At 40.5% G+C, this 17,448-nt stretch overlaps 2 protein-coding genes across 4 annotated transcripts; both read right to left on the minus strand.

Moving 5' to 3' along the window:
• Positions 1–3,555: 3,555 nt before the first annotated feature.
• On the minus strand, positions 3,556–6,255 carry LOC118393212 (DNA replication complex GINS protein SLD5-like). Its single transcript, XM_035785677.2, has 8 exons — positions 5,994–6,255; positions 5,747–5,833; positions 5,522–5,635; positions 5,316–5,413; positions 5,075–5,163; positions 4,845–4,935; positions 4,426–4,530; positions 3,556–4,070 (listed from the first exon to the last, which is right to left on the minus strand). The coding sequence occupies exons 1-7, from the start codon at positions 6,084–6,086 to the stop codon at positions 4,434–4,436; spliced, it is 669 nt and encodes a 222-aa protein (XP_035641570.1). The 5' UTR covers positions 6,087–6,255; the 3' UTR covers positions 3,556–4,070; positions 4,426–4,433.
• A 275-nt stretch (positions 6,256–6,530) lies between these two features.
• LOC118393213 (AT-rich interactive domain-containing protein 5A-like) lies at positions 6,531–17,210 on the minus strand. Of its 3 annotated transcripts, none has more exons than XM_035785679.2 (7): positions 17,109–17,210; positions 13,130–13,212; positions 9,964–10,129; positions 9,699–9,751; positions 8,505–8,602; positions 8,267–8,420; positions 6,531–8,124 (listed from the first exon to the last, which is right to left on the minus strand). In XM_035785679.2, the coding sequence occupies exons 1-7, from the start codon at positions 17,110–17,112 to the stop codon at positions 6,895–6,897; spliced, it is 1,788 nt and encodes a 595-aa protein (XP_035641572.1). In that variant the 5' UTR covers positions 17,113–17,210; the 3' UTR covers positions 6,531–6,894. The 3 variants fall into 3 exon arrangements, with proteins under 3 accessions (XP_035641572.1, XP_035641573.1, XP_035641571.1); XM_035785680.2 differs by lacking the exon at positions 17,109–17,210 and adding an exon at positions 13,372–13,463; XM_035785678.2 differs by lacking the exon at positions 17,109–17,210 and adding an exon at positions 13,293–13,461.
• Between the last annotated feature and the right edge of the window lie 238 nt (positions 17,211–17,448).

The following is a 17,448-nucleotide window of genomic DNA, read 5'->3' on the forward strand; positions in this document are numbered from 1 at the left end:
TCTTTTTTTGACGAGTTTAGTAGGTCTACTATTGAAACAGATAAATAAGGCTGTCAACTGGGTCAGAAATTCACAAGCTTCTGATTTGTTCCTTTTTTTACCTCAGGTTTTTGCTCGAAGTCATACTTTGTTGATAGTACAACAACAAAATTGGATGTTGTAAGTCCATAACAATGCTTAAACCACATCAGACCACTGGGAATTTGTTTTGTGTAGTTATTAACCTTTAATTAAAGTGCACAGGCACCTAGCACTGTTGTTTGGTTAGAGGTGTTTCTGTAGCACATGAGATGGAGTTTGCCAAACAAAATTCCACTGGATCGATGCAAATTATCATGATTTCATTCTGCCAGGTAGGCATAGGCTTCTTTGTAGCTAGTTAACATTTAATTGAGAAGGTTTTTGGGAAAGCCTTTCCATCTACAGTACTAGAGTATGGTTAGGCCTATCATTAGCGTTGCTTAAACAGCATGATCATTACACAGGTGCACATTGTGCTGGGGATAATAAAAATGTGCAGTTTTGTCACACAACACAATGCCACAGTTGTCTCAAGTTTTGAGGGAGCGCAGGAATTCTGGCACCAGATGTTGCTAGAATACGGAACATTCATTTATCTACCATAAACTGTCTCCAATGTCATTTTAGAGGACTTGGAAGTCTGTCTAACCGGCCGACATAACCGCAGACCACATGTATGGCGTAGTGTGAGCAAGCAGTTTGCTGATGTCAACATGGTGCCCATGGTTGCGCTGGCATAAGCTACAGACATCGAACACAATTGCATTTTATTGATGGAAATTTGAACGCACAGATACCGTGACGAGATCCTGAGGCCCATTGTCATGCCATTCATCCGCTGCCATCACGTTTCAGCATGATAATGCACAGCCCCATGACGCAAGTCAATCAATCAAATGTATTTATAAAGCCCTTTTTTTACATCAGCTGATGTCAAAGTGCTGTACAGAAACCCAGCCTAAAACCCCAAACAGCAAGCAATGCAAATATAGAAGCACAAATGTGTTCACAATTCCTAAAAACCTGAAAATGCCCCAGTTCTTCCATGGCCTGCAAACTCACCAGACATGTCACCCATTGAGCATGTTTGGTATGCTCTGGATCGACGTGTACGATAGCATGTTCCAGTTCCCGCCAATTTCCAGCAACTTCACACTGCCATTGAAGATGGGTGGGACAACATTCCACGGGCCACAATCAACAGCCAGATAAGTCTATGCGAAGATGTTGCTCTGCATGAGGCAAATGGTGGTCACACCAGATAGTGACTGGTTTTCTGATCCAACACATTCATATCTGTATTCCCAGTCATGTAAAATCCATAGATTAGGACCTAATGAATGTATTTCAATTGACTGATTTTCTTTATATGAAAAGGAAAATCTTTGAAATTGTTACATGCTGTGTTTTATCTTTGTTCAGTATATAAACACAAGTGCACAAATCCGATCGAATCATTCAGACCATGCCATAACCATTCTCGCCAGCTATGGCATATAGTAAGGTGAATAGTTCAACTAAGGATGTGATGTACAGCTTTCACGTTTGAATTGCTTCAGAGAAAAACAAAGTGATGCAGCAAATTTTCCCACGAAAATGAATGCACTCTCTCACGTACACAGTATGATTCAATGACCTAGTTATTTAGAAGAGGATGAGCTGCAATTCCCCATACCGTGACCCTGATGCAATTACTACCCGGGGTTGTTTGTTTTCAACGAGCCATAAAGAACCAACCCTGACCTGACATTGACTCAACCGGGTGTAGCCTAATAAGGGAAAGAACCATGACTACTAAAAAAGGGGTTATTAAATCCATTCTATCTTGCATCAAGTACAGTTCTCAATCACAAGCCCTTCATTATCAGCAACAATGACAACTTATGATTCAACATACTTCCATCATAATTGGTTAAACTATAAAAATGTATGTCTTATCATGAATGGTCACTATGTTTTTACTGATGTACTTGAAAAGAAAGAGGTATACTGGGGGGTCATTGGATGTGTGTAAAAGTAATACATGTAATGATGCAGGCGTGTTCCTGAACAGCTGGTGTCTTTGTGGACCATTGGTGCACAGTTTATGGCTGATCAACCATAACTTAACTAGGGGAAATGTGGGACAAGGTCCTATTTCTTAGACTTAAATACCATGGTGTCAAAAATATTAACTTCTTATGGCTGGGAGCAGTATTGAGTAGCTTGGATGAATAAGGTGCCCAGAGTAAACTGCCTGCTACTCAATCCCAGTTGCTAATATGTGCATATTATATTTGGATAGAAAACACTCTGAAGTTTCTAAAACTATTTGAATGATGTCTGTGAGTATAACAGAACTCATATGGCAGGCAAAAACCTGAGAAAAAAATCCAACCAGGAAGTGGGAAATCTGAGGTTGGTCATTTTTCAACTCATTCCCTATTGAAGATACAGTGGGATATTGGTCATGTTGCACTTCCTAAGGCTTTCACTAGATGTCAACAGTCGTTAGAACCTTGTTTGAGGCTTCTACTGTAAAGGAGGGGCTCATAAGGGCTCTTTGAGTCAGTAGTCTGGCAGAGTGCCACAAGCTCGTGACGCTCGTTCACGTGAGAGTTAGCTCGCATTCCATTGCATTTCTGAAGACAAAGGAATTCTCCGGTTGGAACATTATTGAAGAATTATGTTAAAAACATCCTGAAGATTGATTCTATACATCCTTTGACATGTTTCTATGGACTGTAACGGAACTTTTTGGCATTTCATCTGCTCCTAGTGAACGCGCTTTGTGAGTTTGGATTTGATGATGGACATTATTGAACAAAACAAACATTTATTGTGGAACTGGGATTCCTGAGAGTGCATTCTGATGAAGATCAAAGGTAAGTGAATATTTATAATGTTAATTCTGACTTCTGTTGACTGCACAATATGGCGGATATCTTTTTGGCTTGTTTGGTCTCTGAGCGCCGTACTCAGATTATTGCATGGTTTGCTTTTTTCGTAAAGCTTTTTTGAAATCTGACACAGCAGTTGCATTAAGGCGAAGTACATCTAAAGCCCATGCATAACACTTGTATTTTCATCAACATTTATTATGAGTATTCCTGTAAATTGATCTGGCTCTCTGCAAAATGGAACTACTGAACACAACACGCCAATGGATACAGAGATCTTTTTAAATAAATATGAACTTTATCGAACAAAACATATGTATTGTGTAACATGAAGTCCTATGAGTGTCATCTGATGAAGATCAAAAGTTAGTGATTAATTTTCTCTATTTCTGATTTTCGTGACTCCTCTCTTTGGCTGAAAAAAATGGCTGTGTTTTTCTGTGACTTGGCTCTGACCTAACATAATCGTTTGTGGTGCTTTCAACCGTAAAGCCTATTTGAAATTGGACACTATGGTGAAATTAAAAAGAAGTTTATCTTTAAAATGGTGTGAAATACTTATATGATTGAGGAATTTTAATTGCACTTTCACTGGCTGTTGTCATATCGATCCCGTTAGCGGGATCTCAGCCCTAAGAAGTTTTTAATACCAGTCTTTAAACATAAATCTACACATTTATTTCCTTTGGTATCAACAATTGATATGGTTTACAAACACAGCATTTAAATCATATATGGTCAAGGCAGCAACAGCATGCAAAATACAAATGTATGCTTGGCAATGACATGTATGTAACAAGGTTGAGGGATACATGCATGTAGACACCATGAAGTGCCATTCATGTATTCCTGTGTCATCCTCACACCAAAGGATCTCTCACTTGTAGCCTTAGTGATCCAATGATCATCATTACAATTATAAGCAGGCTTCATGTGACAGAGATATGTCCTCAGGTACGCATCATTTCAACAAGTCAGTAATATATTTGCAGACATTCTAGTTAATGCCCCGTCCATGGCGAGTTGGTAGTCCACAAATAATGTCAATAACTCCTTCCTCAATGTACTGCAGTGTAATTAATGTTCAATGAAGGGAGTCAGTGTTCCTCCGGTCATCCACCATCACAGTTGGAGACTAATAACCCCATCTGAACCAAGGACAGGAGGCTCCTAAAACATAGCCCAAATAGAGTAGGTATATTATTACAGAGACCGATCTGTGCAAACGTGTTAACATAATATACGGCCTAAGTGACGATTTTCTTACAGTTCACTGGCAAATTGCCTCATTGTTGAACAGGTAATATGCTGTTCAAGAAAACTTTAAGAGAATTTCCAGCTTAGTTAGTTCCCAAGAGACCATGTTGATGGCAAAAAAATAAAAATGATGACAGTACAAAACAGTTGTATGAAAGATTTGGATTTGAATCATGCACACTTCAACATATTCAAAAATATAGTATGGATTAGTGTGTGTGTCATGGATAAAGATGAGGGAAATCGGTGTGGCCTATAAATTGAGTACCTTGACAGTTAAATTAGCTGTACTGCGCCACTTGAAACCAGGGGTGCTATAGAGCGATACCGCATCAGATGCTGAGAATCCACATCAAGATCCACAACATACTCTCTGAAAGAAAATATTGGACCAGAAAATTCAATGCAGTTCTTAGCAAAACGACCATTTCAATCAATAAGAATACACTGTCCGTGGAGTAAGCTTGTACAATATTCTTGAGGATAGTAAAAGTCAATAAAAAACATGTTATATACAGACACATGCTGCCACCTTCTGGATCTACAGAATACTGCAAAATAACTACCAATGTGCTCCTCTTCACAACAGGAATCAAAACTTATATTCTTGACACAGTGAGATAGGTAGTAAGCCTATTCCAAGCTGTAGCACCAATCAATCAGTCCAATGATCATGTGATTCTGTACCTCTGGTCATCTGTCTCAGGTTCCACCAAGATGTTTTCCTGCCTCTCCCTCACACGTAGGAACACAAAGGAGTCCAGACAAGGCTCTGGTACTGGGAACATTTCATTTGACATTGAAGTTAATCACATGACAAGAGAATGCAATGCTTCCATCCATGAGCATTATGCCACTGATTCGTTTTTACAAGCAGTCATTTGAATAGCTCATCTAAACATCGTGCTAGGACTCACCTGCTTTCAGCATATCCACTGTCTGTAGATTGGGGGGCATGTGTTTCAGAGCTACAGCCTTCAGATAAGTCTCTGTGTTGGCCAGATATCTAAATGGAAGAGAGGGAACACATCACTAATGTTGCAAACCTATTATTATTATAATAATAGAAGTAAATATGACATCAAAAGCAACTCAATGACCTTCCTCCAGGGATGGTCATTGTAACTGCAAGCCACAACACGTCACTATAACACTCACTCTTTGGCGAAAGCAAACTCCTCTGGAGACAGGAACGAAGGATCTCCCTCCACTCGAGACTTCTCTTTCTCCAACACATGTGGGAAAAACTTCTCAATCTACACAGGCAACAGAGGACCAGAGAGAAAGGTGTCAGTCTGAGCACTGATTTATAGTCCCTCTCACTAGAAGATGATCATATCATGCTGGGTTGTTGTTGGCATTACCTTTTGGAGGCGAGAGCGGAGGTAGCTGCTGAGGACAAAGCGGATCCTGTCAATCTCCATGCGGTGGACACTTGCCTTCACATCACCCCTCCTAACCCGCTGCAGGTTGGCCTCCTGTCAATGGAGACAACACAACATAGAAGTCCTGTTATTACTGGTACCTCACTGCTTACCGAGACAGCTGCTGCACTCCTCGGTTATTTGAGGAACCCCACCACCATTTACCATGTGAGTCAGCTGCTCCATCACACACTCTCCCATCTCTGACTTGTTCTCCAGAAGTTCAGGAGAGAACCTCTCATTCAGCCAGGCCTGGGGGACAGAGGAATACACAAAGTCCACTTTACATAGGAGCAGCAGCAGTGCTAAATACGTTTTTTTTGTTTTGACAGGATCCGTGCATTGCAAAACGTATCCGTCTGGCTACAGTATTTTAGTGAACATGGCTAATTAGCTAGCTCGCTAACGTTACCTCTTCCAATTTCCCAATCAGCTCCGCTGGAGTCATCACATCTTCTTGGCCATCATCTCCTCCGCTGGCATCATCAGACAACGTATCCGACATCCTATACTTGCTTAGCCTACACAAAATGTGGTACTCTATTAAACTAGCTACGCAGAATGTTACTTTTTTACATTATATCTAGACAACACTGTAAATGACAGCTCATTAACCTCCTCCGAAACAAGAGTCGCACACTTCCGGTTAAAGTTCGCGCCAACCGAAAGCAGTGCGTGATGACGTCTGTAGAGGTTCAAACATGCGCAAAAAATGCGCAGAGACGGTAAACAAATCCCTCCGTAATCTCTGCCCTAGTGTTTGGTTTACAAAATAATGTTTTATTATTGTTATTTGCAAAAAGGCATGTGTTTATTGGCATTAATGAAATACAGTGGTCTACTTTCCATGGATTAAGTGCTGCATGTCCCCTCAACTAATTAAAATACATTTCGAAAATTACAAATGACCATGGTTATTTTACTTACCAAAGAATGTAGATATGGATCAGACAGGAATTATTTTAGATTTTATTCAGAAATAAACAATTACATGTGTTGTTTCATATATTATTTCCATGTAAAATAATTTTATCATACAATAAAAAAACGTACATAGCAGTAAACCAGAGGGCCATTGTTACAAATACAGAAAGATGAGTCCTTTGTATTAGTGCAATTCTATCAGTTGCCACAGTGGGGAGCCCATCTCGGGATAATAATCACAACACAACGCTTCTCTGGTGATCACTCACATAGAATGCAGCTGTGTTCGAGTCAAATTTAGAAAATGTCTCGAACGAAGCAGGTACTGTCATTATCTCCATTTGACTTGTCACATTGTCTATAAGCTCTGAGAGAGGTAGGCTGGGCTATCACTGCCTAGTTTGAGGATAATGCACGCCAGTGATGCTGTATCCAGTATGGGGATTTAACATAGGAATAGAATAGGGATAGGAGTAGAGAGCAGGCTCATAAGGGGAAGCATGGGTGTGTCCCGTTGGGGCATGACGGTACATAGGGTTGATCTGGGACTGAGGCAGTCTGTTGGTGGATAGAAAGAATGGGTGTACAGGTGGCTTCTGTCCAGAGTCTCCCATTGTCCGGTCATAGGCTGGGACGAGGTAGGACACTGGTATGCTGACATTAGAGTGGAATACAGGTTGTTGCGTTGGAAGTGGCTTGGGCAACATTGTCGTGGACTTCTCCTTTTTCTCTGTCTGATAATGTCGAGGCACCATATGTAGTTTCTTAGTATAGATCAGATCATTATCATTTAACATGGGCCTATTTGGGTTCTGATGGAATGTGTAACCTGGCTGAAAGGGTATAGGCCGCAAAGGCTCCATAGATTTGGGATAAACTTTAGTGAAACTGGAGATGGATGGAACCAAGCAAGACCTAACAGTATACGTGCAGGACGTTGGTGGGGATATTTGGTGAGCTGGACGTCTGTTACTCCCATTGCAGACAGGGCTCCATACAGAGTTTTTACTCTGACCTTTGATAGAAACTGTGTCACCCGGTAGAGGGCTGACCTGAGGGAAATCTCTTTGTCCTCCAGGGAAGCCAACGTATTTCTTGACATCAGGGCTGTAGCTCTGAGGCTTGTGGACCCCACTGCAGGCAGATATTGGGTTGCTGGAAAAAGGAAAAGGTACTTCTGGTTTTGGAACTGGGGGCCTCTCTTCAGTTAGTGCTGGACAGTCCTCAGAGGAGATGGAGTAGGGGGATGGGCTACGGGAAGAGGAGGACGACAGAGGGAGAGGAGAGCCCTCTGAGGTAGTGCGTGTCCGGCTAGAACGGACCAGCCCTGGGGACTGGGAGCAGTGGATCACAGAGGGCCTGCCCTTACGGTCCTCCTGTCTGGGGCTCTGACAGTCCTGGGACTGACTCAGGCTGGCCTGGGCCATACGCTTCTTCTTCTCCAGAGGGGAGATGATGTCTGAAGCAGAAGACTGGACCTGACCTGGCTGGGATAGGGAGTACGCTGAGGAAGAGAGGTCGTCACTGACGGTAGTCTCATTGTTTGGTGGAGGACGGTCTGGGTGGAGCCTTTCAGCTGGAGTGGTCCATGGAGACGATGGAGTAGAGTGTAGCTGGCCCTGAAATAATACAACATGGAGAGTTCATTTCCAGTCGTACAGTTTGGGGTACAGTAACTGTATGACAATCATAGGCTGGAGTAATAGAAAACAGCCAGTGACTTTTATGACAATAGTCAGAAACAGGTGAAAAGTGAAGTACCTCAGAGTCCGTTTCCTTTTCCAGATGGGGCCTCTTCCTCTTGCCCTCAGACTTGCTTCCCTCAGGGCTCCTCTTGTACTGTTTGCGTGGTTTGCTTGGAGGCAGAGGTTTGTCCTCCTCTCCCCTCAACTGTCTCTCAAAGGGTAAAACAAGCCTGTATTGAAGACAAAGAAATTACACAATGAAAACAAGCAGAGATGGAGTGAGTTGAAGACAGATTATCTGGAGCAGTGTTCACCTCTCATAGTGTCTGCGGGTACAGGTAGCAGCGCTGGTGCTGCCTGGGCTGCCCCCCAGCTCATCATACACATTCTTCCACAGCCGTCGTGCTGTCACCTGTTGGAAAACACACCATAGTGAGCAAACACACCCCTCTAAATCCCTCATCCAGAACCATTATGCATTAATTTGAGGTAAAGAATACGACTGTCTAATCTGTCTTTTTATATTAAGAATATATGGAGGGGTACTCCCGAGTGGCGCAGTGGTCTAAGGCACTGCATTGCTAGAGGCGTCACCACAACCCGGGTCGGCAGGGATGTAGTTGTCCCATCGTGCTCTAGTGACTCCTTGTGGCGGGCCAGGCGCATGCATGCTGACTTCAGTTGTCAGTTGTATGGTGTTTCCTCCGACACATTGGTGTGGCTGGCTTCCGGGTTAAGCGAGCAGTGTATCAAGAAGCAATGCGGCTTGGAAGGGTTGTGTTTCTGAGGACGCACGGCTCTTGACCGTCGCCTCTCCTGAGTCCGTACAGGAGTTGCAGCGATGGGACAAAACTAAATACCAATTGGATATTACATAATTGGGGAGAAAATGGAGAAATAAGTACCACAAAAAATATATATATTATATGGAGGGAGATTACTAAAATAGAGAACAACGTCTTACTATAGGCTAAGCTCCTGTGAACTGAATTGGCATTTCATAGAAAGCCTTCCTCTCTCAGCGCATTGAGCGTGTACACATGCCACAGAGTGGAAACTTCGTTCAGCAGTCAGTGAGGACTCTGCTCTTAATGTGGTGGGTATGGTCATGTTTACATCCTGTCAACTAAAGTTAATGTTCCACACAAGAAGCTAAGCTGCATGGTCTCTTTCGCAACATAAATAAAAATGTGAGTAGCTGCCACTGCCATCTCTGTGTGATCAACAACCAGGTCAAGTGTAAAAAATATACAACTGTACGATATGGGTGTACTCACAGAGTCGTAACTGTACTATATGGGTGTACTCACAAAGTCGTAACTGTACTATATGGGTGTACTCACAGAGTCGTAACTGTACTATATGGGTGTACTCACAGAGTCGTAACTGTACGATATGGGTGTACTCACAGAGTCGTAACTGTACGATATGGGTGTACTCACAGAGTCGTAACTGTACGATATGGGTGTACTCACAGAGTCGTAACTGTACTATATGGTTGTACTCACAGAGTCGTAACTGCCAAGCTTCTCAACAGTTTTGTAGATTTTCCACAGGTTAACTGTGAGCAGAAACCATATGCATTTGAACATTGGGGACATTGCACAGTTCTATAATTACTATTATATTGTATCATTACCTATGAATTGTCTTAACACATGCATTTACAAACTACCCCAAAGATCGAGGTGATCTGGGGAGCAGGGAAAATGTATCTATGTAATAGAGATTGAGTAATAAAGCTACGGCTAAATCCTTTGAACATGGACTCACTCTGCTTAAAGCCCAGGTGTGGTATCCTCTCTATGGGTGTGCCTCTGTCCTTCATGAAACAGTGCAAATTGGCTATGAAGGACCTCTCCTCTGTCTCCATTGGGCTAGACCTGGGAGGCTCCTCACATTCACTGGCTGAGTCAGAAATCTCCATCGCTGCAGAATTCTACGGTAGAGACCATCAGATAGATGTATATCCAAATTATATGGATGCAAACTATTACTGAACATATACGTCTTCAAAACAGCACTGCAAGAAGAAAATAAACCAATCATACATTAGGAAACTTTTTTTTTAATGATCTCAATGTCTTTTCTTGGGCAACTAGAATTTCAAGTGAAACATTCAGAACATGACAGAGTTGGCTTCACCACTTTCAATAAGTAACCATACATCCTGTATAAAGGGAAACCAACAGACATATGGGGTTTTCGGTCTAGACCTGATCATCAGCCTGGTGACAAGGATGTCTAGTTGAACAATAAATATGAAGATATCGAGCTCTTTATACAGTATGAAAAGGTCTCTTTCCCACCAAAGCCTTTACTCACAAGCCCTTTGTTATACATTTATTTTCCACTGACATGAAAGTGAACGTCATAAATGTAATTTAGAAATGACAAAAGCCTGAGTAGCCTAGCAAGTAGTTCACATGATTAGAACATGTTCCGTGAGAATGCAAAAAGAGTGAGGTTCAAATTCAATTGAGATTATCTGTTTGAAATGATCAGTAGAGCTCTTGGTCCAGTAGTTTTCAGAGGCATATTTCAGGATTTGATTATTATGTTGAACATGGAGCTTACTCTGTAAGAACGTTGTTTCAGCAAACACAAATCAAACACAAACGAGTAGAAAAGGGAAAAGTCACAAAATGCGGTGAATACCAAATGAGAAATGAAACAGTAGAGGCATGCAGAAATTTAGGCCTGAACAGATGAGAAGTATCTATGATACTTCAAACTGGTCAAACTGACACTAAAATGAACCAAAGTATAGGAAGCTGATGTTCACAAAACTGCAGACACCGTGTCATCATAATTTGTACTATAAATATTTTTAGCTAAATTCACAAAGGGACAATGTCTGATTATATCAGTTTTGTGCACAAGCATACAGGTTGAATTTGCACAGAGCTATGGACTCTGTGTAGAAGTTTGATCATTTTTATTACAATTTATATTACAATTTCTGCTCTCAAATGAAATACTGTATGTCAATACAATATCCCAATCCAAATGACTGAATACAGAGACTAGTTTGTTTCTGTGGCATATGCTGAGCTGTAGGCAACTGTCAAGCAGAGTTTCATATTGAATCAGGTTCCTCTCTGTGGTTACTGGTTCCGAGAAGCAGGACCCAGTGGTGAGTAATAGTGAAGATGTGGGCCCCTATTTGGGATAGCCCTGACTGACTCACAGCTCTATACAGCTGTCCCATAGACACGGTTCCCAGCTATAACACCCTATCTTTTATCAATGGGCCTCCTCCAGCACCATGCAATGTTCTCTCGCTTTCGTCTTCTTCCTGCCTTGACTGGCCAGCTGCTACTCTCTCGCCAGCTCTCTCTCTCTCTCTTGCTATGGATACATTTCCATGACTTACTAGGTTATAGTAGGTGCTTTACAAATTTGTAGAATAATCGTTCCACACACAGCCATCTTCATATCTAATCAAGGAGATGAAAGATACAATGCAAAGTTCTTATGGACAAAGCAAAAGCATGTATGACTGGAATATGGATTAGTCATAGAGGGCAACATATTTCCAGAAAAGCAGAAATAGTATTTTTCTGAAAACTTAATCCATGTGTTGCATATGACTACTGAACAATGTGATGAAACCATTTTTACAGTAAGCAGTACATATTAGAAGATAAGCCTACTGCTTTATTTGTATACTAACCTGAATAAATGTATTCATGGCTGGACCACAAAACAGAGAGATGTCAGTCAGCTCTACGCGACATAGGTTTCATACAGGAAACGACTGCAGTCCGAGTCATAAAGCCCACCATACAATATTCATCATAGTTAACCACACAAAAATAAGGCATGAATATCGTTGTGAAAGACTGTCAGTAAACAGCATCTACATTTCCACCACATTCACATTTTGGAAAAGGGCATAGGAAATGTTGTCGTCAATGTGTCGATAAGACTCTCACTATGATTGTTGGTGGCGTGCCGGGTTGATGCTATCGATAGGCCACTTGTCACCACAGAAACCACTGGGCTTTCATCTCACAGCAATGTCTTGGAAATTTGATGCATCTCTGCACTAACTTTTATTTTCTCATCTTCAATTACCAGAACTGTGTCTAGTGGAACTCCAGTTTCTGTTTGTGTAGATAGTGCAAATAGAGAGAAATGTATATTCTTTCACGCTCTATGAGACACCGCCTACTTACTATAACATTAAATAATCACTTTGCTGATTACTGATCTGAGAAATAAGATAAAACGATCAGATGTGATATTGCATGGCGTCACTTCCCAATGGGTACAAACGTCAATTCAACATCTATTCCACGTTGGTTCGATGTAATTTCATTGAAATTACGTGGAAACAATGTTTATTCAACCAGTGTGTGCCCAGGGGGTTAGTAATATTATTTCATATGATGAGGATTTTTTGAGAAGTGTATGCAACAATGAACATGTGCAAAGGGTAAACATAGGAATACACTCTTCAATAACAACAACTTCAATTAAATGTGTTATTTGTATAATGTAACTCGTTCCCTTTTCCATATAGTTCTGTTATCATATTGTATGCCCACACATGAAGTCAGACATATCAGAGACATGTAAAGAATGTGACTTAAGGTTACATGTGGTTTTGTTCTTTTACAACTTACTGTATGTAATGAAGAAACACACAATTCTTCTACGACAATGAATCCCTTTATAGGAGCCTAATACTTGACATGCTAATTTGACATTTGAAGAAATAGAGAACTGAAAGCACGGGCAAATGAAACACACAACACAAGAAATGAAGAATGTAAACATACTGGAAGTGAATGTGTTCTTGCAAACGCACATCAAAATTGAACTCTCTCTTTCCAATGTGGATGTAAATTCTAAATTCATGCAGAAAAAGACAGCCAAGTGTCTCAAGCTACCTGGAGACAATATGAGTCATAAATGACCTGTCCTATCTTACCTGGTTCAGTGTCCCCTCCACACCTCTGCCCTTCTCCATGACTGGTCTCTGACTGGTGTCTCGCCCCCCTTCAGGATCAAATACTGCCACAAGGCACAGAGAAAAGACAGTGACAACTAGGCCAGAGCACACACCCTCCACTCCATATGGGCAATTTGTTTACCATAAGCAAAGAATGGTGTATGTCCCATGCATCTTCAGTCAGGTCATTTAATCCAGAACAAGATGCAATGAAACCCTACCTATGTGAAAACCTGATGCCTTGGTTCACCTATGATTGCATTTCCAGACCTGTGCTAGCAGCAAGAACAAGGATACGTGTGATCTATCACTGAATATTCTGTAAGCTAACACACACTCCAGTAACAACGAAAGAAAACACAGTTTTAATATAAAGCCACATGGTTACAACACCACTTCCTGCTTATGAGTCTAACCGCAGTTATGTGGTACCCTGCCTGATATGAAAGCATTACAACATGTGAATGAAAATGCAAAATGTAATGTAAAAGGCAGTTTTATTTTCAGTATTTAATTTGCATACTTTGATAATCAAATGATCATCCATCAAACTCAAGGCAATACAAATGACCCCCCCCCCCCCAAGCACACATCATTTTCAGGCATAACATGTTAAGTGCCTGAGAATATCATTAGTACTGATACAAATTTAAAAGACTTAAAGGCTGAAGTTGAAAGCAAATGGATCCATGTACAGCCATGACAACTGAAAGCCAAATGTATTTGTCATTGAACACCCACATTCTAACCTTTTAACATTATATTCTTCCTCAAGGAGAGTAGCAGTCTCTTCAATAACCCATCAAACATAATTGATATCACTTGTCTGCAAACCCAATATATAATTTTATTTCGAAATCAGCTTCAATCATGCTTTCCATAGAACTTTGAGACCTTGGACTATAAGGTTATATCTCAATTTGTCAAAATTTAGTTGACATAGCCTTGTTCTTTTCAATGTTCTCTACCTATAAAGTACTCTAAATATCCAAATTCATGTTGTTATTTTCAAAATAATACAAGACAAATATTGCTGACACCATTCAAACCAATGAGGGTTCAGAACTTTAAAGCCAATTATCTCAGAATAATATTTTTGCAGATAGAAATGTATATTCTCAAGCTCTCGACTTCCCTATTTAATTTGTTCAAATATGTACATTCGTCAATGTACAAAGGACATTTTTGGAAGGAAAAGGGATGTCATTGTGGCAGAGTAAATGGTTATTGTGTACACAGTAAATTGAAGTACTTAGTATATCTCATGCACTTAGTATATCTCATGCACATTAATCTACAGTTTATACTAACCTGCTTAAAGCTAGAATCCTTAATTGAAACAATAACAGTGGTCACTCCATCTACGTTTTGGTAAAAAGCTGTGGGATGGCCTTGGAGAAATATAGCCACTCAAATTCATAAGCAGAGCTATGGATGCAAGGACTGACATCCATGATATCAACCTTAGTTTTAATCATGGTTTGAGGCTATACAGTGTGAGTTTATATTTACATTGTTTACAAATATTGGGGCATAACTTGAATTTTGGGTTCTGATTCTGATGTGGTGCAAAGGTTGAACTAAGATCATGAGTAATTTAGAAGTGTATACTCTTCAAGAATCAATGGGTATATATCATTAATGTATACGTCCAAAAATGGTGTAGCAACTAAGGATTCCAGCTTTAAGTCATGATACATTGCAATTGACCAGTGTTCCAGTTTTATCAGCCCATCAGTTATTGAATGACTTACTCTCTCCAAGCCAGTAATTAGGAATGCTCCTTATATTTCTATATTGGCTTGAAATATGTATGTCAAGAGTTTCTGCTTAGTGACGAATTAAAGCACAAGTCACAAGTTTGGACACACCTAATCATTCAAGGGATTGTCTTTATTTTTACTATTTTCTACATTGTAGAATCTTAGTGAAGACATCAAAACTATGAAAAAACACATGGGAGAAAAAGTGTTAAACAAATCAAAAAATATTTTATATTTGAGATTCTTCAAAGTAGCCACCCTTTGCCTTGATGACAGCTTTACACACTCTTGGCATTCTCTCAACTAGCTTCACCTGGAATGCTTTTCCAACAGTATTGAAGGAGTTCCCACATATGCAGAGCACTTGTTGGCTGCTGTTCCTTCACTCTGAGGTCCAACTCATACCAAACTATCTCAATTGGGTTGAGGTCGGGTGATTGTGGAGGCCAGGTCATCTGATGCAGCACCCCATCACTCTCCTTCTTAGTCAAATAGTCCTTACACAGCCTGGAGGTGTGTTGAGATATTGTCCTGGTGAGAAAAAAAATGATAGCCCCACTAAGCTCAAACCAGATGGGATGGCATATTGCTGCAGAATGCTGTGGTAGCCATGCTGGTTAAGTGTGCCTTGAATTCTAAATAAATCACTGACAGTGTCACCAGAAAAGCACCACCACACCTCCTCCTCCATGCTTCACGGTGGGAACCACACATGCAGAGATCATCTGCCCACCTACTCTGCATCTCACAATGACACGACGGTTGGGACCAAAAATCTCAAATGTGGACTCATCAGACTAAAGAACAGATTACCACCGGTCTAATGTCCATTGCTCGTGTTTCTTGCCCCAAGCAAGTCTCTTCTTCTTATTGGTGTCCTTTAGTAGTGGTTTCTTTGCAGCAATTGGACCCTGAAGGCCTGATTCACGCAGTCTCCTCTGAACAGTTGATGTTGAGATGTGTCTGTTACTTGAACTCTGTGAAGCATTTATTTGGGCTGCAATCTGAGGTGCAGTTAACTCTAATGAACTTATCCTCCGCAGCAGAGAAGAAACATTCAAAGTTCTTGAAATGTTCCGGATTGACTGACCTTCATGTCTTAAAGTAATGATGGACTGTCATTTCTCTTTGCTTATTTGAGCTGTTCTTGCCATAAATGGACTTGGTCTTTACCAAATAGGGCTCTCTTCTGTATACCACCCATACCTTGTCACAACACAACTGATTGGCTCAAACGCATTAAGGAGGAAAGAAATTCCACAAATTAAAAAGGCGCACCTGTTAATTGAAATGCATTCCAGGTGACTACCTCATGAAGCTGGTTGAGGGTATGCCAAGAGTGTGCAAAGGGTGGCTACTTTGAAGAATCTCAAATATAAAATATATTTTGATTTGTTTAACGGTTTTTTGGTTACTACATGATTCCATGTGTTATTTCATAGTTTAGATTTTTATTTTTAAAAACTAGGTAGGTCAACACCGACCAAACCCGGACAACGCTGGGCCAATTGTGCGCTGCCCTATGGGACTCCCAATCATGGCCAATTGTGATACAGCCTGGATTCGAACCAGGGTGTCTGTAGTGTCGCCTCAAGCGCTGAGATGCAGTGTTTTAGACCGCTGCGCCACTCAGGAACAAAGACGGCCTACCAAGGAGGTCTTCACTATTATTCTACAATGTAGAAAATAGTACAAATAAAGAAAAACCCTTGATTGAGTAGGTGTGTCCAAACTTTTGACTGGTACTGTAAATATTTTACGTTTTATAACATTTATTTAAAATACAAATAACATTAAGAATCGTACCCTTTGCATAGAAAACTATGTCATATTTATATGTATATGTATGTTCTTATGCCTCTATTAAAAACGTTCTGTCAGTTAACTTGCATCATGCATGAATTACAATAGCCTACCCAATGTAAGTGCCATTTCACAACTTCCTATCACAGTTTATTTCGTTTTATGAAAACATAAATGTGTGATCGAGGTTACAAAAAACAGTAGGCTGTTATCTAACTGCAAACGTTGAAATAAATTATTAAACAGTGCCACAATTTGCAGCCTACGTCACCATTATAACTAAGTGTGTGCTTTTGACAAGACATGTTGATTCCTCTCCAGCTAAAATAATAAAAGCTGATGGTGCTTAACATGATTCATAAACTTCCAAAATGTTAAGAAAAACAACTTACCCATTTGCAAAATAATTCCTTGACTCGCGACTTGAAGAAGGTTTACTTTGTTTCAGCACCACTTTACTGAAGAAGCTCCTCTAATTTTGCACACCTCGAAATAAGACGTTGTCAATGGATTATTATTGGTTGATCATGTCTACAATACAGCAAGTGAGTCTGGGAGTTGAAGTTTTTGACTCTGGGAATTGCAGCTCTCTGAACACCCAGTAGTAGTCTCAAGGCACATTGAATCAGTTTTAATAATTGTTTACTTTCATGTAGCCTTTCTCAAATTTATGACCTGAGGCAATTTGTAACGAGTTCACTAGACTAGGCTACAAAGATGGAAAAACAAAAA

This window comes from Oncorhynchus keta, chromosome 14 (genome assembly GCF_023373465.1).
Source record: "Oncorhynchus keta strain PuntledgeMale-10-30-2019 chromosome 14, Oket_V2, whole genome shotgun sequence".
Lineage (NCBI taxonomy): Eukaryota > Metazoa > Chordata > Actinopteri > Salmoniformes > Salmonidae > Oncorhynchus > Oncorhynchus keta.

What these genes read in the sequence shown, in the direction of transcription:
- LOC118393212 (XM_035785677.2), bottom strand. Translation starts at nt 6,086, where the DNA reads ATGTCGGATACGTTGTCTGATGATGCCAGCGGAGGAGATGATGGCCAA. An exon ending in TGATTGGGAAATTGGAAGAG is followed by an intron (nt 5,834 to 5,993) that starts GTAACGTTAGCG and finishes TCTGTCCCCCAG; the next exon opens with GCCTGGCTGAATGAGAGGTT. An exon ending in CCTGAGACAGATGACCAGAG is followed by an intron (nt 4,531 to 4,844) that starts GTACAGAATCAC and finishes ATTTTCTTTCAG; the next exon opens with AGAGTATGTTGTGGATCTTG.
- LOC118393213 (XM_035785678.2), bottom strand. Translation starts at nt 13,320, where the DNA reads ATGGGACATACACCATTCTTTGCTTATG. An exon ending in TGGAGGGGACACTGAACCAG is followed by an intron (nt 10,130 to 13,129) that starts GTAAGATAGGAC and finishes TCTCTACCGTAG; the next exon opens with AATTCTGCAGCGATGGAGAT. An exon ending in AGCTTGGCAGTTACGACTCT is followed by an intron (nt 8,603 to 9,698) that starts GTGAGTACAACC and finishes GTTTTCCAACAG; the next exon opens with GTGACAGCACGACGGCTGTG.